The sequence below is a fragment of the Scophthalmus maximus genome, chromosome 18 (genome assembly GCF_022379125.1).
Source record: "Scophthalmus maximus strain ysfricsl-2021 chromosome 18, ASM2237912v1, whole genome shotgun sequence".
Classification (NCBI taxonomy): Eukaryota; Metazoa; Chordata; class Actinopteri; order Pleuronectiformes; family Scophthalmidae; genus Scophthalmus; species Scophthalmus maximus.
Window position 1 is genome coordinate 13,941,417 of NC_061532.1, and position 23,584 is coordinate 13,965,000.

The 23,584-nt window shown below is 46.4% G+C and overlaps 3 protein-coding genes across 4 annotated transcripts in view; 2 read left to right on the top strand and 1 right to left on the bottom strand.

Moving 5' to 3' along the window:
- Positions 1 to 265: 265 nt before the first annotated feature.
- On the bottom strand, positions 266 to 5,120 carry LOC118289937 (protein ripply2-like). Of its 2 annotated transcripts, XM_035617182.2 has the most exons (4): positions 3,935 to 5,120; positions 911 to 996; positions 716 to 786; positions 266 to 613 (listed from the first exon to the last, which is right to left on the bottom strand). In XM_035617182.2, exons 1-4 carry the CDS (start codon positions 3,951 to 3,953, stop codon positions 451 to 453), a joined length of 339 nt encoding a protein of 112 aa, XP_035473075.2. In that variant the 5' UTR covers positions 3,954 to 5,120; the 3' UTR covers positions 266 to 450. The 2 variants fall into 2 exon arrangements, with proteins under 2 accessions (XP_035473075.2, XP_047184604.1); XM_047328648.1 differs by lacking the exon at positions 3,935 to 5,120 and having other exon boundaries at positions 911 to 3,101.
- Positions 5,121 to 7,364: 2,244 nt separating this feature from the next.
- LOC118289936 (melanocortin-2 receptor accessory protein 2A-like) lies at positions 7,365 to 10,116 on the top strand. The gene is made up of 3 exons (XM_035617181.2): positions 7,365 to 7,820; positions 8,384 to 8,483; positions 8,975 to 10,116. Exons 1-3 carry the CDS (start codon positions 7,712 to 7,714, stop codon positions 9,429 to 9,431), a joined length of 666 nt encoding a protein of 221 aa, XP_035473074.2. The 5' UTR covers positions 7,365 to 7,711; the 3' UTR covers positions 9,432 to 10,116.
- Positions 10,117 to 17,335: 7,219 nt separating this feature from the next.
- The window catches only part of LOC118289934 (beta/gamma crystallin domain-containing protein 1-like), a 24,032-nt gene continuing 17,783 nt past the window's right edge, over positions 17,336 to 23,584 (top strand). The window contains exons 1-5 of the mRNA XM_035617179.2: positions 17,336 to 17,525; positions 17,680 to 17,751; positions 18,052 to 19,463; positions 19,847 to 23,177; positions 23,399 to 23,554. Of these exons, the coding sequence (XP_035473072.2) occupies positions 17,704 to 17,751; positions 18,052 to 19,463; positions 19,847 to 23,177; positions 23,399 to 23,554 (4,947 nt within the window). The 5' untranslated portion in view covers positions 17,336 to 17,525; positions 17,680 to 17,703. The remainder of the gene's footprint in view (positions 17,526 to 17,679; positions 17,752 to 18,051; positions 19,464 to 19,846; positions 23,178 to 23,398; positions 23,555 to 23,584) is intronic.

The window sequence follows — 23,584 nt, forward strand, 5'->3', positions numbered from 1 at the left end:
ACACGAATCAATCATCATGTACTGCTGTTTCTGTATATTCTGAATTGCATATGCAACTTTTGGGTGTGTTTTTTTTTTATAGAAGTTGGTTTCTACCTCACCCCACATGTACTCATTTCATCATGTATGTTGTGTGAAATGAACTGATCTAACAGAAAAAAAAACCTCATCGTGAGGTGAAACTGCATAAGTGACGAACCACAGACAGAAATATTGAAATCAATATCAGGCCCCAGACAACGACATTCAGTTTTATGTATATTTATTGCGATGTTCAACAAAATACAAACGAGGTAGAAAATGAATAACTTAAGCATTTGGCATTCTTTTTTGGTATATAGAAATAAAAAAGGATGTATTTACATATATATTTACAGGAATAAATTAAGAGAATTATATATTATCACATTAGGCAAAGGATTGTCTTCTAAGATTTCGAGGGGGGGACATTTAGTTCAGCTCCTTGTCCATCTCCTCCTCTTCGTCGTCGCTGTCTTCGTCGCTGCTGGAGTCCTCGTAGACGCAGATGGTCGCTTGGACCGGATAGTTGCGCAGGAGCATTTCTGCGTCCTGGTACATGTAATCGAAGCATCTGGATTTCGGCCAGTACAACCTTCGAAGAGGAAAAAAGAAAAATGCATAAATAAGATATGCAAACAAAGGGGGTTATCGTGCATAAGAAATAACAGCGACGTGATGAAGTAAACAAACTTACTTCACTGGGTGAGTGAAGTGAGGAGCTTTTTGGGACTTGGCACCAGAGAGGTCTCCATGTACGGAATTCATCTGAAAGCAAAAACAAAGCGATCTCGTTAGACATTTTTAATCCATTAATAGCATTTGGATTTGGATAAACACTGACTGTAAAACTTTTAGTCAGTTACATCAAGTTCAACTCAACGAAACTCACCCTGTGTGCGTCGGGTTTTTTCCCGTCGGTCCCAGTCCACGGTCTCCACAAATCGGACTGCTGCTGCTGCTGCTGGGTAACATTGCCTCCGGCGAAAACAGAAGTTAATCCACCGTTAGTAGAGTAAGTGTCCATGGCTCCTCGTGGTTGTCAGTCCTGCGTAAAGTCCTCAGGGGATGTGAGGCTGAAAGCCAGGAAGCCCCTATTTATCGGAGCCCCGGCAGCCGGTGCCAAATTGCGCTTTGACGCGTCCCCCAAAGTGTTTCCATGCGCCACGGTGGTGAGGTGCGAAGTCACACGTCAGCAAACTCCGGAACATTTGGCCCCTTTGCTTCTTCATTTTGAATGAATAATTAAAAATACGTTCCCCGTGGACATTGGCCTGTTTGACGCCGTTTTCCACGATTAGTCCTGGGTTTTTAATACATCTTTGATTTGATGTTAAATGCAGGATTACGTTCGACGCTTTCTGAGCACAGGTGCAGGGACCATTTCAGTCCACCAGGTAGAGGTAAGGTAACATGATTCGAATGAGGATGGATACACGGCACCTTCATGGATTAATGATTGAGTTTTACGTCTATGAGATTACGTTATGAAATGTCGTTGAGCTCCTTCCACCTCTCCACCTCTCCTCAGTATCTCGGTCTGCGCAGCCATTTGGGTGCGAGGTGTGAAGAAACACGTGCCCTGGTGTCGCCGCATGCCGAGGTGGTCGATGGGTGGAGGCTCGTGCACTACGAGGGGGGGTTGACACGCGTCAGCCCTTCATTCATTCAATGACAGGGGGGGGGGGGGCTGGTGGTGGCAACACCTCAGCAGATGCAAAGCTCGAATGCATCACATTGCCATAAGGGAAAAAAAAACCTAATAACACTGTATATGATTCAACTTTTGGAGCTCCACATGTTGAACTGCTGCACATCCCATTCAGTCCACTTGAAACAAGTGGTGTTACCTGACGGCAGGGGGCAGCGGGGAGCCACACGCAAGGGGGTGCAATGGTAATGGGATCAGTGTGATACTAATAAGTCTGTTTGATGCATTTCTGGCCCAAACAAAGGTGATGCAAGCCGCCTGAGTGGCAGAGCGAGTGAACTCCGCACAGAGCAGATTCTCCCACTGCCGGCTGACCTCGCATTCCAAAGATAGCGGGTTGCCACGCATTTGTGAGTGTATCGCCTGATCCAACGTGCTGAGTGTGTGTCTGTGTTGAAGGTGAACCACCCAATGACTTCTTTGTCCACTACACTCCATCCACCTCACAACACTCGCGGCCAGGGAACAATCAGTCATTCCTTCATTCCTTCTCTAATTGGACAGCCACCTCTTCTGCCAGCGTCTTTTGTGTTTTATCTCACCGCTTTAACTATACTTTGAACTCTAATGGCAAAGATATTCACACACATCACATCACACGCTGCTCAAACACATTACATCGCATACAGCAAATGCTTGTGTGTCCGCGATGTGGCCAGGTCAATGCCATACTTACTGCGTGTTACAAGTGTACGATGTTTCTTTTCATCGATAGAGACCCACATGTCATGTTTGGCGGTAACAATGCAAAGTAGGTCAGAAGAGCGTAGAGGCAGGGCCATTATTTGCGCGACGTCTCCATGACCTCTGAATGAGTCTGGCCCAGAGAAAAAAACATACCCCGCAACCATGGACAGAATATTAAGGCCCACTCATGGTGGCGAGCCAGGAAATAGCCATTATCCCTCATTGGCTTGTTAAGCATAAAGAAAGAACAAAGACTGAGACCTGCATAAAGAAAAGTAGATGGCACACTGTTGTTCTTTTAACACATTTTTTAAAATCAGACATTCAGTGTGTTTTTTCTTCTTCTGTTGAAATCAAACAAAAGACGGCGCTTGCCAGACTGAGGCAGTTCATGAACCATTTTCATTTCCCTTATGTAACCACATTCTTCTTATTATTCTTTGGTCTTTTACTTGGCTCACACTGGGTTCCTGATTTTACAAAGTAATCTTTCTACAAGATAAATACTGAAAGAAAAACCTTGCCCCTTTTTTTTTTCATTCATCAATTAATGTAGAACATGAGTGAAAATGCTTTCAAGCCTACTGTATATTGTCAGTATTCCAGGGAGGGTTAGTCATACATTAATTAAGAGATTAAGCAAATCAGAGAACTCGCGATGTTTATGCTCTTCTTCTCTCCTCCCTGAATTCACACTCCAACAGCCTCCTCTAAACACACACATTTGGGAAGACAAACAGTCTCCCTTTGTTCCAAATGGAGAACTCCTCTGTTTGAGTCAAGCCCCGATTTGTCTTTGGCAGTACTCAAAGGATTTACTGACACGATGGCGACAACAATCATACAAATCAGATACAATTTTCAAGTTCCTTAAAATGTTCTGAATCAAAAATGATCCCGAGAGGGTTCATGGATGCGCTGGTTATGTATCACATATCACAACTACAATAATAGAGAAAAAAAGCAGATCATAGCAGACTGTTGTCAGTACTTTCAGAGTCAGTGATGCTTTGTCAACCTGGATTCAAACTTAAAAAGTTAAGCTGGTGCACAACTGCAGAATATAAAGGTAAGTTATGTTTGTTATTTTTGAGTTTCATGAGATTTAAAAGCCCTTGCCTGGGCATTGCAAAAGCTTAGGCTATGTGATAAATATGTCAAAATGTCTAAATGTCCATTTTAGCCCCATCTCGCAATGGTGAAGAATCCTTCCAGAAATTGCAGATCCGGATCCGGATCACTCCAAAAACTTAATCACCCCTTATCATGGCCGAGACCCATCTTTGAAAATATTATCGTATAAATCCTTCCCGCTAACAAAGAAACAAACCAAACCAATCGCATAACATCATCAGACGAGAATCGAGCAAAACATCTCCACCGAGACCCACAGAATGATATATATAATAATGATGTTGTTTTTTTCCCCCCCAAAGAAGTCTTTACTTTCTGTTCATGCAGGACTATTCATTAAATGTATTCCAGGGCACAGTGGTTTTGACCTTTTGTTCTCCTTACCTCTTTGAGTGATGACCATGGTTAAAACCCTGACGATGAAAATAGCCCTCCATGCGACCACCTGAGAAAGGAGAGGACAGTCTCGATTCCTTTACAAAAGATGAGCGCATCCCCAGCTAATCAGTGACGAGCTACTTGTGCTAAAATTAAGGTCTATGTTTTTTTTTCTCATTTCAAAATCAATAAATTGACATATAGATTTAAACCTAAGAACTCATTTTATAGACATCGCAGCTTCCACTGAGACAAACTGTATACCAACATTACAAATACACATTGAATAACTTAAACTTTTCAATTCACCGATTTCATTTAATTTGAATAACCCTTACTGAATAATAATAATAATAAAAATAATAATAATAACTTTATTCGTATAGCACTTTTCAAAACCAGATATAGTGAACAGTCAATAGTCAATGATGAACCGGGCTCAGAGGCAGTGAATAACAACTGAGCTCGAGCAAATAGTGCGTCCTTAATCCATCCAGGTCTGCCGAGGAAGAGTCATCAACTCCATTTCAGTCCTCAAATCCTCGACCGCCAGGAGCTGAAATTCAATAAGCCCATGGTACAAAATCATTTGAGATTGGCCCTGAAGTTTTTTGCCGTTGGCGTAATGTGATGCCATGATGAAGTCGTGAGTGACCATGGCAGTGCCTGTTTATGTGTTTTTCAATGAACTTTGAGTAATGTTCTGAGAAATGGCTATGCAGCAGGTCAGGCTGATCCCAAGTCCACTATAATTGAAGTCTTGGGTGTTCCCTTGGAAACCATCTGCATCGGTAAAAAAAAATGCACAGTAGAAGCAGCCGGGACAAAAACATGAGAAAACAGTGTCAAATACTGTAAATTCAACTGCAAACTGTGGTGCATGAAACAATAAATGACTTACTTGTGTCTCTATGCTTACCGTTTATGGCTATTAGTTGGAAAAACATGGATCAACGATATTACAGCGCTTACAATATATTTTTTAGTAGTTCTTGTTTTATTTCTGAATTTAATATTCAACAAAGAATGAGCTTAACAACATGTTTTTGTGGTAACCTGCCTCTTCCATTAATTCCTAATTCCTGTTATCAATCGTCTTTATTGCAGAGAGACCAAAGTCCCAAAGCAAAAAGGTCAAGATGACAGTGCCCTGTCTTCTCCTTCCTCTGCACTGGGATTCACTTTCGGCACTGCTCAATATGCAGCAGGGTTTTTTGTTTTTTTTTTGGGGGGGGGGGGGTTTAGAAGGCTCCTCCATCACAGCTGCCACACTGAAAAATAACACTTGTGAACAACAGGAAGGCTTTCCGTATCCCAACCTTAGTGAAATCGAGCTTCTAGAGAAATAAAAAAGTAGCTCGACATGGATTGAAACTGAAAATGAGCACAGCACTAGGCACATACCGGAATTATGCAATGAATGAGTCAGTGCATGATTTATTAATTTTTTTCTCATTGGGAGCAAAAAAGGCTCAATTGAAAGGTCGGATACTGACCAAGCGGGGATAAAAACATCCCGGCCGTTTAATTATGCTTTTCATGTCGCAACAATGCTGACGCGGAACCTTTGAATACTCCATGTCATCAATTTGGGAGTCTTTAAATGTTTCTATCTTCAATTCACAAATGGACCAGTTGAGAGCAGCGGCTGGTAGTAGCTTCATTTTGTGAAGAATTCATTTACTGCGGGGGGGAAAAAAATTGGGCGGTGTACGAGTCGTGCTGGTGATACTAAAGAGCTCTTTGACTGTTTAGCTGCCAGCGACAACTGGACCGATTTCCTTTGATCAAGTCCCTCACGACATATCATCTCACCATGACCACTGCAGTTAACGGAGAACAAAGCCACAGTCCAAATGAAGAACATATACGAAAGCAGACCCAGTGGTAATATCTGACTCCTCTCAGTGAAATCTGCAGCATTGACCTGCGGATGAATGAGACAAAATGGTTTTGAGAGCAAACTTTGAGGAGGCCTTCAAAACTGATGCAGACATGAACTGGGCTGATTTCTGTAATCTAGTGACAATATTCAGGGCATTTATACAACTAAATGAACTATAATAATTTAGTGAAAGTAAGTTAGTGCAGAGTAGAATTCTTGAATATAGCCCTGTGTTTTTCCTGTAGCACCAGAGAACAGTAAGATGTGTGGGCTGTCAGCGCTTTCAGCTTTAATGCTTCAGCTTCAATAAGGCAAGAGTCTTTGTTCTGCCCAAATCTAGTAATTCATGTTCACTTATTCCTTCATGATCAAGTATTTTAGTTAACAAACAATAGTCATAGCCTATTTTCAAAAGCAGTCATTCCCTTACCTTACTCTTTACATTGTGAAACTGTTTGCATGTGATATTAAAAAGCAAGTACCTGAATGCGGTCCTGGTTTTTGCATAACGGCCGATATAAGGAATTTGGTCTCTTGTTATGACCAAAAGGAAAAATGTTATTGGTTTAATTCAAAATGTGCATACATAGTTATGGTTAAGTTTCCAAATCTGGCTTGATCAACATGCTGTGGTGACATAAAAAACAAAACTATTCCTGCTATACCAAAAATTAGGCACCAAGCTGAATTGTGCAGGCACATGGCAGATATTGGCCTGAGGTATTAGGGGGGAAAAATTCCTTTTGGAGCATCAGTAAATGGATGGATGTCTGCAGAAGGTTTGCTTAAGAGGTTCTTCAAAAATGTTAGTAATGCCTGACTACAAATGAAGCCTGTTGCCTGAGTGAAGATTTACAAAGGGAAGAAAGGCGGTCCATTTGGAGATGTGGTATTTTTAGATTTAATGAGCATTTCCCATCTCATGTGTACACTGGGTGGCAAGTTGTGTAAAAATGCTCGGGTCTTTTCCATAGGTCTTTTCACAAACCGTATAACTTAGATGTCACCAAACAGATTGGAGTTGTCCCTCACCAGCAGGACAAATAACACGTTATTTGAACATTTTATGCAAAATGCTATGGCTGATTTTGTTACCAACATGCGCCCACCAAATCTGAAACATTTCTCCTTACACGTGATATATGTTGCTTGCGTTAAGTCAACACTGCAGTTTCCATCAATTATAAAAAAATATTTTTTACTTCACGTGTTTCAAGATGTGGAGCTGTTTGTGGGAAAACTCGTCAAATAAGTTTGTGTGTTGACTGACTGACCAACATTTTTCAGACTGTTGTGTGAATATGTGAAATACATATCTGTCTACATCTCACAAATATAGCCCCCCCCCCACACATTTAGTTTTAAATTATTAATAAACTGATGAATTAGGTACAGTTTCAATACAAACAGACCCTCCTCAAAGATAATGAGCTGCATCCTGCACTTACTGGTTCAATATAATATCATATTTGTGGAGAGCAATGTCAGTAACCCAGGGAGTGAATGTGCGCAAGAGGACGTTGGATGAGGGTGATGCGCACTGAGCAGCTCCCCAATAGGTCGCTGCTTCTCCATCAGGACGCACATGAGGATGCACGGGGGGGGGGGGGGGGGTTGCGTAACGGTGAAACGATGGATTTCCCCGCCAGTCCTCAGCCTTTCTGGCACGTTTCCAAATGCCGGACCACGCGCGCATAAGATCTAAGGAGCTCGTTTGCGTAATTACCCAAATCCACACGCCGTGGACCCGAAAGCCAGCGCGGTTCTCACGTGCCTCCATAAGATTGTGCTTCGTAAACGCCATGCAACATTGAAACATCTCAACATCAAGCTTCCTTCGCGGGATTGATTTTGGTTCGTTTTGGCCGTCGTCAAGGTTCGTAGAAGACGGAGTTGAAATGACCAACCGGAGCCAAACCGGCGCGCGTCGCGGCGACTACGTGTGGCAGTACGAGTATTACGACGACGAGGAGCCAGTGTCCTTCGAGGGTCTCAAAGCGCACAGATGTAAGCTGAATGTGGCTGCGCTTGCATCGACGATGCAGCCCTCCGTTGCTTTTACTGCCTTTAAAAATGTGTGTGTGTGTGTGTGTGTGTGTGTGTGTGTCTGTGTGGGGGCGAACCTGTTTGTGCATGAGTGTTCAGTATTTGCGAGGATCTGTGTCAGCAAACCGGGGGTTACTCATCCTTCCGACTTTTAATTAACCCCAGGCACATTCATCCTTCGTCCATTGCTCCAGCTGTGCTGACGGGGCTACTTGTCAATAAACATTTTTTTTTCTCTCTATCTGGCAAGCAATATTTCATGCAGCACCTGTGCTGGCGCTTTACACTCCATTTGTAATGATGCAGCCACTTAATGAAAGGAAGAAAATAATTGGCATCCATCAAACACAACAGACAAGGAGGCGGCTGCAGTCTTCCTCTAATTACATTTTGTAAATACTGTACGCTCTCTTTGAAACAGAGGATGTCGTCTTTTTTTTCCTCGCAGGGAAAAAACAATTGGATCCCTGTCTGAGATGAGTTCATAAAGTGTCATACAATTCTTTCTTTTTCTGGCTTTTCAGACTCCATCGTCATCGGCTTCTGGGTGGGACTCGCCGTGTTTGTCATTTTCATGTTCTTTGTCCTCACGCTGCTCACCAAGACGGGAGCGCCACATCCAGAGTGAGTATTGCCGAAGGCTGTACGGCCCCACGTTTCCCTCCCTTCTCCCATTCAGCACCAAGGAGAGTGCAGGCAATTCAGCCCCCACACTGCACGTTACGGAGATGGTGTTTTACCACCCCTGGTTGTTTCGTGTTGTACGCTTGACATTATTGTGCTTCCGTGAAAAGCTGATATTTGGCTCGGAGGTAGTGCAAACCGACGGGAAGTCACGGAGGTTGAGCTGAGATGAAATGGAGAACTTATTGGCTGGCAGTATTTCATTTCGCCCTTTCCTTTCTCAGAGGGAGGTTTTGGAACGACTTGTAGCGTCAACACAGACTCAAAAATGGTGAAAAAAAGAGCAAATCAAGACAAGGGATCTTGAGTAATATGAAGAATTTGCCTAGAGCTACATTCAAGACAACATATACAATAAATAGCGCCTCATATTTTCAAGGCCTTTTCCCTGCTGCGATCACACTCTGGATTTTCCCCTTCTTCCCCAACAGGAATCCCGACTCCGCTGAAAAGCGTCACCAACCAGGAAGGTGTCTGGTGGACATCGGCGGCCCCCAGGATGAAAACGACAAAGCCTTCTCTCGTCCGCTGCTGGCGGAGTCCCGCTCGTATTTTCATTTTTATATCAACGAGGAGGATCAGGGTCAGGGGAAGCAGAAACCGGAAGGCGTGAGAGCTGGAAAGCACGCCGGGGCTGGAGCCCAGCAGGGGACCTGCAACCGGCCCAGAGGAATCAGCTCCCCGGGGATGGATGACATGGAGGAGGACGTGGAGGGAGCCGGGGGACACCAAGAGCTCAGGGGACTCACTGAGGAGAGAAAGACGGACAGGGAGTGTGCCTCCCTCTCCCACTTCAACATCCCCAACTTTGTGAATTTGGAGCACAGTTCAACACTGGGGGAGGATGATTTGGTGTATGAACCTCCGGTTCACTGTGACATCCACTGAGGCTGTTTCTACAAAGAAACGGCAGGCGCGGACATATGTGGTATTGTTATATTATTTGCTCTCCTTTCACAGGGCCATTTGTGACCCAGGTGGGGGAAACACACTCACCAGCCTCACACCATCTACCTTTTTCTTCTTCCTCTTAAGCTTCTCTGCCTCGAGTGTTTTAAGGTTCAGAACGGCAAATGATCGGCACAAGCGATGGTCAACAATTCCTTATTAAGTGCAGCTCCGTTATAAAAAAAAGACATTTCATCCTGGAGGCAGAACTGCCTTCGCAAAAGGTACCTTTCACTTCGGCTCCTCTGGGATGGAAGGTGGATCCTGGACAAGATGAATTGCTGCACAGGACTAGATAAAAAAGTAGTCACCAGGGAGCCATGTTTTGTCAAATTACTATTCCTGCCTCGTTTCCTTGTGCAATTCTGGCCAGAGAACATTATTTCCCCAACAAGACACAAAATCGATCAACCAAGAAGATTAAAAACACAATATCTTTGCCTTAAAATGGAAAAAAGAAAAGGTGAAGTGTACTTAAGCCATTTAATTGGTAGCACTGAATCGAACATATCATTGTTCTTTTACGGGGTGGGTGAACAGAGACCTTGGATGATAATGTAACATAATACTTTGGGAGTCAGAATTCTGTTGGACTTAATAAAGCCTGTAAGGTTTTGGAAATCAACTCATCCTTGGTGTGGTATAGAATTTGTTAACATTACACAATGGTTATCACCAACACTGCAGCTGCCTCCAAATACATGGGACATATTAGTATCTCTTAACTCACTCTTTTGATTCCCTGGCCCTTAAACAAAATATTTTGGTCAGACTAGGCAGGACAAACTGTAACACCCACTGTACGCCGCCTGCCTAGTGTCAAACAGCAGGCAAAGTTAGGGACTAGTGGATAAAACACAGTGGAATTAGCATCTACGCAGCCAAACTCTTTCCCTAAGTTTGTGGAGGAGACCAAAATGGGGCTAAAAGAAGTTTGGATATTGAAATAACAAACTTTTCCAAATGAATTATATTGTTTTAATGTTAAGTTAAGGTCATGTCAACTGTATAAAGTGATAATATGTCGATGTTGCGTTCAAAACCTGTTGCGCTGCTGACAAGTAGCCATTAAAGTAGCATGAAGGCAAGTTTAAGTAGATTAATATCAGAGAAGCCTTCTCATATTTTCTCTCGGCATGATGGCAGTGCAGTAGAATATCTGAAAAAATATCAAATTACACCTAGTATTGTAATAATAATGAAATGATTTGATGGAAGAGCTCACTCACAACACGTACGGACTCCTGTCTGTGTCTTTATCTGGTTTCCATTCAAAACAAAATGATTATTACTTTGAGCAATATCAGGTGGTGATTGTGCAAAGGAACATATCCAGCTATCATTGTCATGTATCAACTAATGCTCAAGCGACACGTATTTGGCTGGTGGAAGGACGTACTGTGAATGCCAGAGAGTCAATAACATTGACACAGCGCTGGCTCCGACGAATCAGTCTTTCAGATTTTGTCAAACAGCCAATTAAATATTTTCCCCTCGTGCCAGAAGAAAGTAAATGTTCCAACAATCATCTGTCCTCCTCTGACAAGTAGTATCTCAAGTTTGTTGAAGGGCAGGCCATTGGGACCAGGCTGAACAACTGGGATTAATTAGTTTCCCAGAACCATTTGCAGAAGAGGCTTTTAGCAGTTAAGGCAGTGTATTCTGTGTGGTTTTTTTCTGTAGCAAGCACACCAGCAGGGAATGTTATTATTTAATCATTTCCGTGCATTATCACATTCTTACGTAAGAAGCAATTTATTAGCTTCTGCCCAATGAACTATCACGACAGTTGTCATGGCGAATAGTGCTAAGAATCGGTTCTTTCTTTCTTTCCACTCAACAAGCCCCTACCTAATACCACCCATGGCACAAATATCATTGATGCCTTTGTCACCGGGCTGAGAATAAAAGTGTGGCTAAACCATTCATCTTCAAACTCTCCCTTTACCTCCGCAGCTGACTGATGTTCAGAGGTTGCACCTCTTGACACACCGGCCAAGGATATTAAAAAAACACAACTTCGGGTCGTCCACTAATCAAAGCGTTGAGGTCCCGACTCCTCCAGTCCGCATGTCTAAGTGTCCTTAGGCTGGGATGATGGACAAAATTCAGCCTCTGCAATTTACTGCTGGAACATCTTCACCGACTCTGCTCCGGACGGGTGCAGTGAGAGTCGACAACCAGCGGGTGGGGCAGTGGAGTTGCCCCACCCGATCACACACAGCCGGTCTGCCATTTGCTCTAGTCCCTAATTGCCCCAAGGCGGACCCTGTGGGCATTGTGGTTGACAGTTTGCGGGTCGCAATGAGGCTTCAGCAAATGAGCAGCGGCAGGGGGCCGACAGAGGGGGAGAGAGTCAAGCTGGGAGAAAGGAAAACATTGGCATTTTGTTGACGCAGACGATCCTGCAGGGATTGGGGGGGGGGTGTTAAAAAAGAGAAAGTGACAGTCAAATATGTAATTATATATTCGGTCGAAAGGCGACAAGAGACACAACATATCGTATGCCGTTCACGCACAAGGACGCACGATCAGCAGGGCCGATACAATGTCTACAAAACGACACCATTACCATTCCAAAGAAGACGATATGCGGCGAAGATGAAGCGTCCACAGTCCAAATTCCCCGAAGTGTCACTGAGTTCTGATCCTGCATTTGCGTATCTGTGCATGCCTCGGGCAAATTCAATAAACCCAATTAAAATTCACAGAATCATTTTTTGGGCTTATCTGAGCCACCTGTCTCGGCTACGGAGGTCACTTAAAAGATGGCTGCTGGTAATGTGCCGTCTGCGAATCAGAACGTGCTACGTACCTAGTGCTTCATCGGCGTCGGTGAACGCTGTGCGTTGGCAGATGCACAGCGTAGATACGCTCTGATGGGCACCGCCGATCAAACCATCGACACCCGAGTCTCTTCATCTCTCTGCATTGCGGCTGTCAAACCCGCACACCACAGTCGAGTGTCACTCGCCTGACAAAGGAAGAATCTACCTTAAAATTAGACCTGCAGTGGAGAGGGCCTTTTCCTGGTACAAGGCCGGAGGAAAAGCACCTCAAACTTATTGTTAACCGAGACTTGTTTCTCTGGCCCCAGCAGGCTGCAAATTCAATTCAATCCGATCTTGCCAAGGAAAAAAAGAAAGCTGGGCGGATACAGAAGAAGAAACCGTTTTCTCAACTGCAACAAAGGGAGGCTGCCTGGTGTTCGCAGCTGCAAGGCGAGCATGTCTGTATCTGTGTATCAGGATGAATCAATACCTTCTTAAAAAGAAAAAAAAAAGGCCACGGCTTCTTAACACTCTGAATATTATAATTGGCCAAATAGAGGTTGCTCAGAGAAGCAGAATGTGTGACTCATCCCCTCATTTTAATTTGGAATTTGCCAGTGAAAAACAAGAGCTTGAGCAACTCCTTATAATCCGGGGTCTATTAGTGGAGTCAGCGGACGTTAATCGGTGCATGTTTATTCCTCTGGGTTTTTTTGGGGGGCTGTAAATTAGTTCCAAACCAGTAAAACTACACTTGTACTCCTCAGAGGGATTAGACATTGGGAAATCGGCACGGTTGTGCAGATGCCAACGTGGGCTTTGACTCCCTGTGACCTCTGAGAAGCATAAAATCCAAACAAGCCAGACAAAGTTTCTTTTCTCTTAAATTACACATCTGATGTCTATGGAAGATTATTAGGGCCCGGCATTATAGTAGGAGGAAGATATTTCTTTTTCCTTTTTCCTTTTGAGATTAAAGTCGAAAAATGTCAAGGATGAAGTTGAAGTGTCGAGAATAAGGACGACACCTCCGATCCATCGAATCCAGTCGGAGGAGCGACCGACAGCTATACGAGCTGTTCCATCTTTAAGCCCTCGTGAGGTTTCTCCTTCCGAACAGACACAGTTTCCAGAAGAGACCCAACACTGACTACTTAGTCTGTCTCATTCATCCAGGTCCAAGTGAACTGAAGGGAGGCCTCTTGGATGAGAGGTGAAACGTCTTCAAGTAAATCTACCAACACGGACGACAACCCAGTCCGGTTGCTCCTGATTCAACACCCTTGTGGATAAGTGTTTGCCACAAAATGTTTGAAAAAAATAAACATTTTTCTTTATTCTGCTTGGCCCTAATACACTCCCGTAGATGTCACCGGGGATAAAAACCCTGCCACACTATCCCGATTGCGTATGCTGCTATTAAGACAAAACAGGTGAAAGGCAATGTGTAAATATTTCATCGGGTGTAGAATGAGAAGGCTGGTTTCTGTTGCACATCATTAAGTCATGAGGAAGCCACAGTCAGAGAGGAGGGGGGGGGGGATTGTATTAGCATGTATCTGTGAATGTGTGAGTGTGTGTGGACTGTGAATGATAAAGGGGCTGAGGTGTAAATGTGGCCCTTACCTGTTGAAGTCCGGGGTCGGACAGCACCTGTTGGATAAAGAGCATACAATACCAGTTAAGAATTTGATGAGTTCCCCTGACCTTTTTACTCTCTTTACTCTGACTTGCTCTGTCACTTGCGGTGGTATTGCAGTAACCACTCCTCCAAATTTGTGTATTCTGTGTCTAATTATTCCATACAGTTCTAATTCTGTCTCTGGGCTGCAGTAATACCCCACGGGAATCATGAAAGGATTATCTCTTATCTCTTAATTCCCCATAATTTTGTAATCCTCCATAAACAAAAACAAAACCAAAAAAAACGGTGGTCCTTCTTAGATTGAAGGGGAAGTAGCCTGCGCAGACTCAACTTTGTACATCCAGCAAAGTATTTTCTGCATGCGGCCCTGACACGGTTGCACAATTAAACCGCCAAAGCTGGCTGCGTGTGTCATGGTGCTGGAAAAGCCTCGGGGTGTGTGAAGGTACCTGGCCCGGGCAGATTCCTCTTACCCCAGCCCTCGAAAGAAATAACTCCTCTAAAAAGCAAACACTCGCAATGACACAAGCGGCGTCGCCTTCTGCAAGAGTCAACGTTGGTATTGTTCTACTTTTAGCCCGCATTAAGTATTAATTGGACGTTGCGGTGCGGACTCCCCCGTGCTGGCTGTCTGTCTGTCTGTCTGAGGGCAGGTTTCCTCGGGGAGGCGGCGGTGCACTGGGAGGATTCACTCCGCTGAGGCTGCTTCTGCAGCGGGCTGCATTCGACCAGGTTATTCCCCCCGAGGCAGCCGGAGAGGACAGGAGAGCCGCTCTGTGATCATGGTAAGGTTTTTCTTTTCTCTACATGTCTCTGTTGGCAACGACGTGAACTCGGGTGGGGGGGGGCCCTGTCGGTCGATGACATCAAACTGTGTGCGTTTTGGTTTAACAGATTGTGCAGAGATACCTGTTAGACGTTCAGCAGGATTGCTTGGGTGGTTCCAAAAAGAACAAGCTTTTCAAATTCAAATTCGATCATTAACGAGGGCCTGTAACTGTTTTCATTTCATCTGCAAACATTTTCCAAACAACTCATCACTGATATCCAACATGAATAGGCACATATAATATCTTTTTTAAAGAAGACACTAATTATCAAGGCCACTCCCCCACCTACAGGCAGGGTTGGACTATGTGTCACATAAAATTAAAATAAATAACAAAAGTGGAAAAAAAAAAGAAAAGAAGGCCTTAATAATATCACGTGTCTATGGTTCCTTTGTGCGATTTCTTTTTTCTTTTTTTTAAGTCGAAACAATCGTCATTTACCCAGGGAGAAGGAGACACAAAGGGGTTAAGTTTGTCGACTTCGCTGCAGCATGGAAAGACTGAGTGACTCGAGGAGCCCGCCAAGTGAAACAAGAGCAGGCAGATCTGGAAAACCGAAAAAAAAACTCTCCAGCAGACTCAGTAGGCCGCCGTTAATACGTCACTTCCGCTGGAAAACTTTGTTTGGACGCGTTGGGACCGCACGGTCTCTTGATGCCTTCAAGTGCTCAAATAAATGTGGGAATTTTTGACTTCAACACCCGTCAGGCAAAGAAAAAACAAACAAACGGATGAGGTGATTTAGCAAATTCGGGGCAGCAGCGTCACTTTACTTGACATGTCATTTCTAACCATCTGTTTAATCAGGTTTAATTCATTTATTCGTGATACACAACAGCAGGGCTGCAACTAACGGTTCTTTTCATAATCGATTAATCCGTCGATTATTTTCTTGATTAATTGATTATTAGTTTGGTCCATAAAATGTCCTAAAATTGGTGAAAAGTCGTTCGTGTCCCAAGCTGGTGTTTGTTTTGTCCACACACCAAAGATATTTAGTTTACCGTCACAGAGGAGCAAAGAAACAGGAAAATATTCACATTGAAGAAGCTAAAAATTAGATAATTTTGCCTTTTTTCTCTCCATAAAAACTACTTTATCGATTGTCAAAATAGATGGCGATTAAATCATTGGTCGATTGCTAAACGATTAATCAATAAACAGGTCTAGTCTGGACCTATTTTGGATGGATTGGGTCTGGCCTTTGAAACATAATAGACTTTTGTGGGAAACTACATGTTTGTAGCAAGTATCTCACACATTTGACGACCAAGAGACACTTTGATACCTGTGCCAAGCCGTGGTGTATCAACACTTAGATATCCCGTACATGCTATTTTGTTATTCAAAGTGTTTCATTGTCCTATTGTTCAGTGTTAGTTGTATTTGCTCGAACATTAAATGGAATGTTTATGTCGAACCCTTTACTTGTTCTTTACTCTCTTGCTGCTGAAAAGCAAAGCTGCTCGATTTCTAAAGCAGAACAACAAATAGACTACAGTAATATACAGAGACACAGAGACACACCCAGCGTTAATGTTTTATTTATTGACATTAACACTGTATGCAATGCACAGATACACAAACATATACACAAACATTAACAATTAAGAAGTGACTCATAGGGACTTACTGTCTCAGTACATCTATAGGCATATATATATCAGAAAAGTCTCACATGTCACACAATATTTCTGCTCTGTTAGAGGAGTCCCTGACAGAGCAGAGTGAGGGAATTTGTCACGACTTACTCCTTGTCACAGTGAAAAGGCGTCCCACTAAAAGAACTGTGCGATCACTGTCGTTAAAATGGCAAATTTCCCGCAAAGAAATTTGTCTCCAAAAGCAGCAAAACGCATATGTCAACTGTGTGATCGCACAGTCAAAGTCTTCATTGAAACTTTTCCATTTCCAGGGTGTATTTGTTGTTTCCCATGGAAACGGGGATTTTGAAAAACGGTAAGAGACAGGAAGCAGAAGGGGAGGAGAAAGACACACACATCTGCCCCCGTGGGCCTTTGTGGCTTACTCTGGTAAATCCTCGCCAACCCTGACCAACCAAAACTCTTCCTGCCGTAACCTAACTGAATAAGAGGCAGGGTAAGAGTGAGTAGGCCTCTTCCACCTTGGGTGGATTGGGGACATGGTGTGAGTCAGACTACACCACACCCACACACTGAACTTTATTTTGATCTCAATTTTGAGTTTTGTGATTCCACCTCGCGTGGTTGTGATGCCATCGCGGTGACAAAATCTGTCCGCAGCTAAAAACACACCTGCAAAATACCTCTGCCGTGGCACTTCCCATCGCAGTAGGTGTATCCATAACCACATTTTCCCTTGGAAGGTGAAAACATAACCAACCACGCTGTTTTGCCTGCTGGTTGCTAATAGCAGCCAGTCACTGGCTACAATAAAAATAAAAAAATCTTAATATACATGAATTTCAGCCAAACGATGGTGCAGGTCAGGTGGCTGACTTGGAGAAAATCGTCTGTTGATGAAATATACACCATAGAGTCGCTCGCGTCTGAGGTTTACGAGGAGCACGTAAAGGCACCACAGCTCCCGCTGGAGGGGCAGAACTTCAGCAACACGCACATCCCCGATGCCACAGTCCGGCGCACTCGTGCAGTTGTGGATGCTTCACTGGATGCAGGCAGGATTAAACACAGCATGTTTATCTGTTAGACACTCCATGGTGCAGATCTTAATCTGTACAAACTGACAGCCGGTTTATTTGCTGCAGGGTGGGGGGCGAAAAGTTTTCTTCAATGTCTAATTAAGGGTAAGTTGATTATTCTTATTTGTTATAGCCAGAGTTGAGGATGGATCTATCACTTTATCACCATAAGGCAGAATTCATGGTGAACTTCTCCTCTTCCACACTTTCTATTGTTTATCCTGGTGGAATGATATTGTTTTTGTCTTATGCTCTGTAGGAGTTTTTGTTCTAAACCAAAATCATGTTCACAACCTACATAAAGAGTCTGAATGATATGGTATTTTCTACGGTAAGCTTACAGCCTATAAGCACTCCTGCATGTCTTCACTATGTGCCGAGAGATGCATGGCCATACTAAAAATATGTCTGTGAACAAACAATCCCTACTTATAAATCACTCTGGATCCCAAGCCTGCACCCCTTCGTTTGCTCATGGACAACTTATGATATTTGCACATCGTGTGTAACTCATGTCCGTTTCACCTATAATGTTTGCACTTATTCATGTTTAAATATGCATGTCTATTCACTGTGGATGTCAGCAGACATTTACGTGAGTTTTTTTCTTTTCTTTTTTTCTTTCCTGTAGTCCGAGAGCCCCGAGGAGCAGTCGAGCACTGGGGTCTTGGGCCGGATCGGGAGCTGGTTCTCTCCATGGAAGGCAACGGGTCCGAAGAGTCCTACTGAAAATGCCTCCCCAACCAGCGATCAGGCTCTGAAGTCAGGGGGAGACGAGGAGAGCGAGGAGTCGCTGAGACCGCGGCAGCAACAGTGGGAGGAGGAGAAGGACCACAGCGTCGGTCCCAATCCGCTGGGTCTCTCCGGAGACCGTTTCCTTTGTGAGGAGAAGGACGCCACGCAGTCTGCCCACAGACACGACTCTGCTGTGAGTAGCACTGAGACAGGAGAAGGAGGTCCAAAAGAGGAGGGGTTTGTGGAGTGCAGGAAGGAGAGAAGAGGGCAGGGCAAGGAGAGGGAGGAGAGCAGCAGCGCTACTTCAGAGAGCGGGAATCCTGAGAGGAATGCCAGTCATCTGACACATCTCTTTTCCTCTTCCAAACAGGGCGCTGACTGGGCCCACACCCGGCCTCAGGCCCAGAGACACGCACGGGCACAGTCAGGCAGGACGCTCCATGTGTACGTGGAGGAGACGAGCGTGACGCACTGCGGCCGGGACGCTTGTGCGGAACAGGAAGTCGTCCGCACCAAAGTCACAAAAAGCCTACAGGTTTTGCAAAAGACAAATCCATCAGCAGGTTTTCATCTACCAAACAGCTCCGATCCAACAAGTGCAGAGAATAAAAGGACGGATGTTGAGCCCGCTGTTGGGGCACAGACTTATTACAGTGCCGTAGTGGGAGTGCCACTGAAGTCACACGAAGACTCAGGGTCAGAGCCTGAACCTGATAAAGAACAAACAGAGGCAGACAGCATGGGCCGCAAAAATGCAGCCAGAAGGAGAAACAGGAAGAACTCTCAGGGAGATGGAGGGAACAGCCCCGAGGATAAAACGCCGCCCAGTGCCCAACCTGTCCCAGAGGGGTTCCTATCATCAGATAACTCTGTGACCGGCCCTCCGGGCAAAAGTGCAGAGACGCTGATGGCAGAGGCATCTGTAAACTCCTCCCCCGAGCACAAGCTCACCTCGCAGGCCATGCCCGAAGGAGGGGGGAAAAACACTTCCTGCTCTGATAAGGACAAGCGATTGGACAACTTCCAGGATTCAAACTCAGTCAGTGCCGACACTCTGGTATGTGCGGTTGATGGGGGCGCAGACATGGAGGACGATGACAGCCTTTACAAAGTGGAACGGAAGACAGAGACACCGGAGTCCAAGCGCAGGAGTATTAAGGTCTCTCGGAGTGAGGTGAAGCTCTTCACAAAATATGTGCCTTTAAAACCTGTTCAAAGTGCAGCGGCAGACCACCAGGATTATAAATCAGCGGTACAGAGTGCCAAAGGAGGAGAAAAGGACAAGCCCAGAACAGAGGCCGATGCGAGGTGAGTTAAAGTTAGAAAGAGAAAAGTGTGTGTGTGACTTGTGAATGAGCAACACTCGCGTCAGAAAGCCCGTCTATTTGTACAAATGGTTGAATGCAGAACTAATGCTCCTCCCAACATTAGCAAACAATTTACCCTACCTGTCAAGCTTTTGTCTAGCGCAACACCACTGTGCGTCAACTGCGGTGGGTGGAATATCACAGGTGTATCCACAATGAAACAGGGGCGTGAGTCACAGCGTGAAGTACAGCCCTGCATGCTTCGAGATTAACACAGTGGAGTAAAGTGCAGATTAAAATGTAGGGCAGATCGAATTTAAAAGGTTTAAAATCTACAAAATGTATTAAATGAGATGTCTGACATTTGCCTCCTATCACACACAGATTGCACGACACCAAGAAATCTGATGAGGAGCCTAAATCAGCCGTCGGCCGGATCGCGGATAGAATCAGCCTCTTTGAGCACCAGCAGGCGGTGGGGGGCCCGAAGAAGACCTTCCAGACCCCGAGGAGCGCTGATGTCTCTCCGGTCAGGAAAGTCACCGGGAGGCCGAAAGCAAATGATGAGCTGCCGTCCCAGAGGTCGCGATCAGCCGAGCGTCACGACACGGCCAGAACCGGCTCCGTGTCACACGTCGGGGAGAAACCGATGACGATCAAGGAGCGAGCGAGGAACTTCACAGAGGCATCTAAGGCAAGGGCTAAGCCAACACTGCCGCAGAAGAAAACCATGACAGGAATGTTTCAAAAATCCACTTTGACTGCGGCGGCTGCTGCATCAGTGTTGCCGGAACGGGACAGTCAGGGCAAACTGGATACTAAAGAGCAGCTACAGACAACAGCAAAGTCAGAGATAACAGAAAAACCAGACGGACGAGATACCACGTCTGTAGGGGTTAATATTTCCATTCCAAAAGAACGACCGACAGACTCCAAAACCACAGAGACGGCGGCCGCGAGTAGGGGCGATCGGGCTACGAAACCTAACAGTCTCGAATCAGATGTCTCAGCTAAAGCAGCGGGGGATCCATCCGAAGCGACCAGTAGCATTAGTCCGCAGTCCAAAGGTCCTAGCAGAACAGGCTCCCGCCCTAAAAGAAGGAAAAGTAGAGAGCCTACCAGTCCCATCAGCCCAAACAGTGAAAAAAAACCTTTGAGTAAGCCAGAGGTCACTGGTATAAAACAAGAGCAGGTGGATGATGCAGCGGAGACTGGGCCTGCCTCCAAGCAGCTCACTGCCAAAGTCTCACTGTCATCTGAAAAAGCCCAAGGAGGTGCATCGGACAAACAGCCACCGACTGACACCAGACAAAATGCCTTGAAACGGGAAGTGGAAGAGAAACAGAAGAAGCCTTTGGATTCTTCATTTCTGAAGAAGAGGACTGACAAGCCGCTCAAGACACAGGAGGAGTCGCCTGAACCGTCTGTGAAGAACGATGAACCCGATACTGCCGCTTGTATCCGTGGAACAAAGAAGCCCATTGACAAGGACGCGGGGGTCTCGGCCCCGAAAGAGGAAAAGGCAGGAGGTCAGAGCCCCACGCTCACACGGGAGAGAGAGAAGGCCTCAAAGGACACCCGAGGAAAACCTGCCCCCTCCCCTTCACCCTCTGTTGACAGACCTGTTGAGACGACTCCGCCGGGGGAGCACAGGTTTCCTGTCCTAAAGCCGAAATTCACCCAAGGATTTTCATTGCAGCCCGGGTCAAAAAGTCAAGGAAAGGCAAAGCAGCCCGGTCCAAAAGACGACGGGCAAAAATCGCCGCCCCCAGCGAAGGCCACAGAAGGAATGAATCTCGCTGGGAGGAAGGAGAGCCTAGAAAAGGCCGGGAGTGAAAAAACAAATCAGACTGAGGAGAAGGACAAGGGAAAGCCACAGCAGCTCCCGCGTCCAGGTCAAAATACCCCTGATTCCAAGGTTTCAGACAGCGAACAAAGTGTCTCGGGGACAGAGGGAGCGAGCGGTGCTAAGCGCGGTGAAACCAAGAATGCGGAGAGAAAAGAGGCGACGCAGCCTCCGAGGGACGGAACAAAGCCAGTAGCCGACCAGCCAGAACCGGCCCCTCGGCCAGCAGAGAATGACCCCCCTGCCCAGACCGACGGTGTCCGTCGCACGGCTGCGGCTGCGCGTCCGGAAAAGGCGGCTCTTTGTGCCGCCGGCCGGACTAATGACGCCGTGAGTCAGACCAAAAGTGATGAAGGGCCCTCGGAGGGAGAAACGGCGGCGAGTGCACCCAGTCGGTTGCACGCAAAGTCTGCAGAGAGCTCTGGAAATGAAAAAGGCCTCGTGGTCATTGCAGCGGAGCCGCAGCCTCATTCTGTATCAGTGGAAAAAAGGAAGAGTTTGCCCGATGACTCACAAGCACGCGGGGCTAATGATGTTCAGTTCTCCAGCTCCAGGCCTATTACCAGAGCAACTACAGCAGTGGAGGAAGTGTCTGTGAACACGGCTAATTACTCCCCGGCGCTGGTAAACTCACGGACGGACAGCGTGGCCGAGAAAGAATCATCTGTTTCGGTGGCGTCTGCCAAGTCAGTCTCTGAATTGGCGAGCGGCCGGGCAGCGGGGCAGGGCGATGGGGGGAAACGTTTAGCTGTCGAGACGGAGCCCTCGGAAGACAAGATCTCAGGAGATGTAACAGAACCGGCTCCTGGCTCTTCGCACGGGAGGCCGGGAGAAATGGCACAGGGCCCTTCAGTTCATGAGTCAGACAAGACAGCTGAGAAAACATTCAGGCCACTTAATGAACCTTCACCCGTTCCTAACGGCGACATCTCGTCACAGTCACAACTGCACACTGTCAAGTCGGAGGTGACCAACGAGAAGCCGAGTCACAGTCCGAAAGCGTCCACCTCCCCTGAGGCTAGTAAACAGATCCCCAAAGCCATCCAGAACTTGTCCATGAAGAAGCTCCTTTTGCCACGGGGACTAAGCAAGGACGATTCCACAAGACAGCAGGACGCTCCCTCGAGCTGGCTGGATGTGGACTTTCCCAAGCGGAAACTCAAAGTCCCGGAGGCCAAACTGAGTTCCTCCGGGAGTGAGAGCAATCTGCTGGACGCCACCGGTGAGCTCGACGACGAGCATTTCGTCGAGAGGATCAAGAAACTCTGCACCCCCTTCTCCCTCCCGCCGCGCAAGCACAGCCAGCTCCGGCAACCTCAGCCCCCCTTCGCCATGCCGGCGATCAAGGAGGACCGCTTCGAGAAGACCTTTGACCCCGAGGAGTTTAAGTTCGGCCTGAGGAAGAAGAAGCAGTTCAGCTTCGACACACCGAGTGTGTTAGCCAAACTCCAGACGGCGGAGACCAAATCTGGCCTGAAACCTGCCAGGGCCAGTTTTGCCAATAGATCCATGCTGCTCAACAGCCTCGACTCCAGCCCGCGACTCGGGGACAAAGCCCCGGTTCGGGATGACGTGTTTGACAGTGAGGAGAGGGACGACAAGGTCAAGGTGAAGTCTCGCCTGGAGGGCAGCTGTGTCCTCAGCAGCCTCACCTCCTCCAGCCTCAGAGGGAAGAGGGACGGCGTTCAAACACAGGCGGAGGCCACCGGCTCTGGGGAGGTCTCGCCCAGCAGGTCCCCCCAGGCGAGCCCTCCACCCCCAGCGAGCCCAACTGCCCCAGTGCCGGTCAAGGACACACTGGGCAGGCAGAGCTCGGCCCTGAGCGGGGGAGAGGAAGCCCCACAGAGTCAAGACGAAGTCACCACAAAGGTTAGTGTTCCCACATTGTGCACATTCTCCTCATAACCGAGATTTCACGGGCAAAAAAAATACCTCTCGCAGGCACGGACAAGTCGGAGTGGAGCGGAGCTGGAGCAGTCCCAGCCGCAGTCAGTGTGTAAACCTGTGTGTTTTCTAAATGAGTGTTTCAAGTCGCAACAGCACATTTTTGGTCAGTGGAGAAGCACGATGAACAAATCTTGTGATCACAGGCTGCTGAAAAAATGACACCTCCGCTTCCTGGAGGTGAAGCGCTCCCGGCTGTAAAACCAGCGCTGGTGCTTCCTGACGCTGCGCCTCCATGTTTTCCCGTGATTCCTCCAACCGCGCCCCCGACGCTGCCCGAGCAGCCTCTGGCTCAGCCGCATGTAAGTGTGCCACATTCACACTATTAAAGC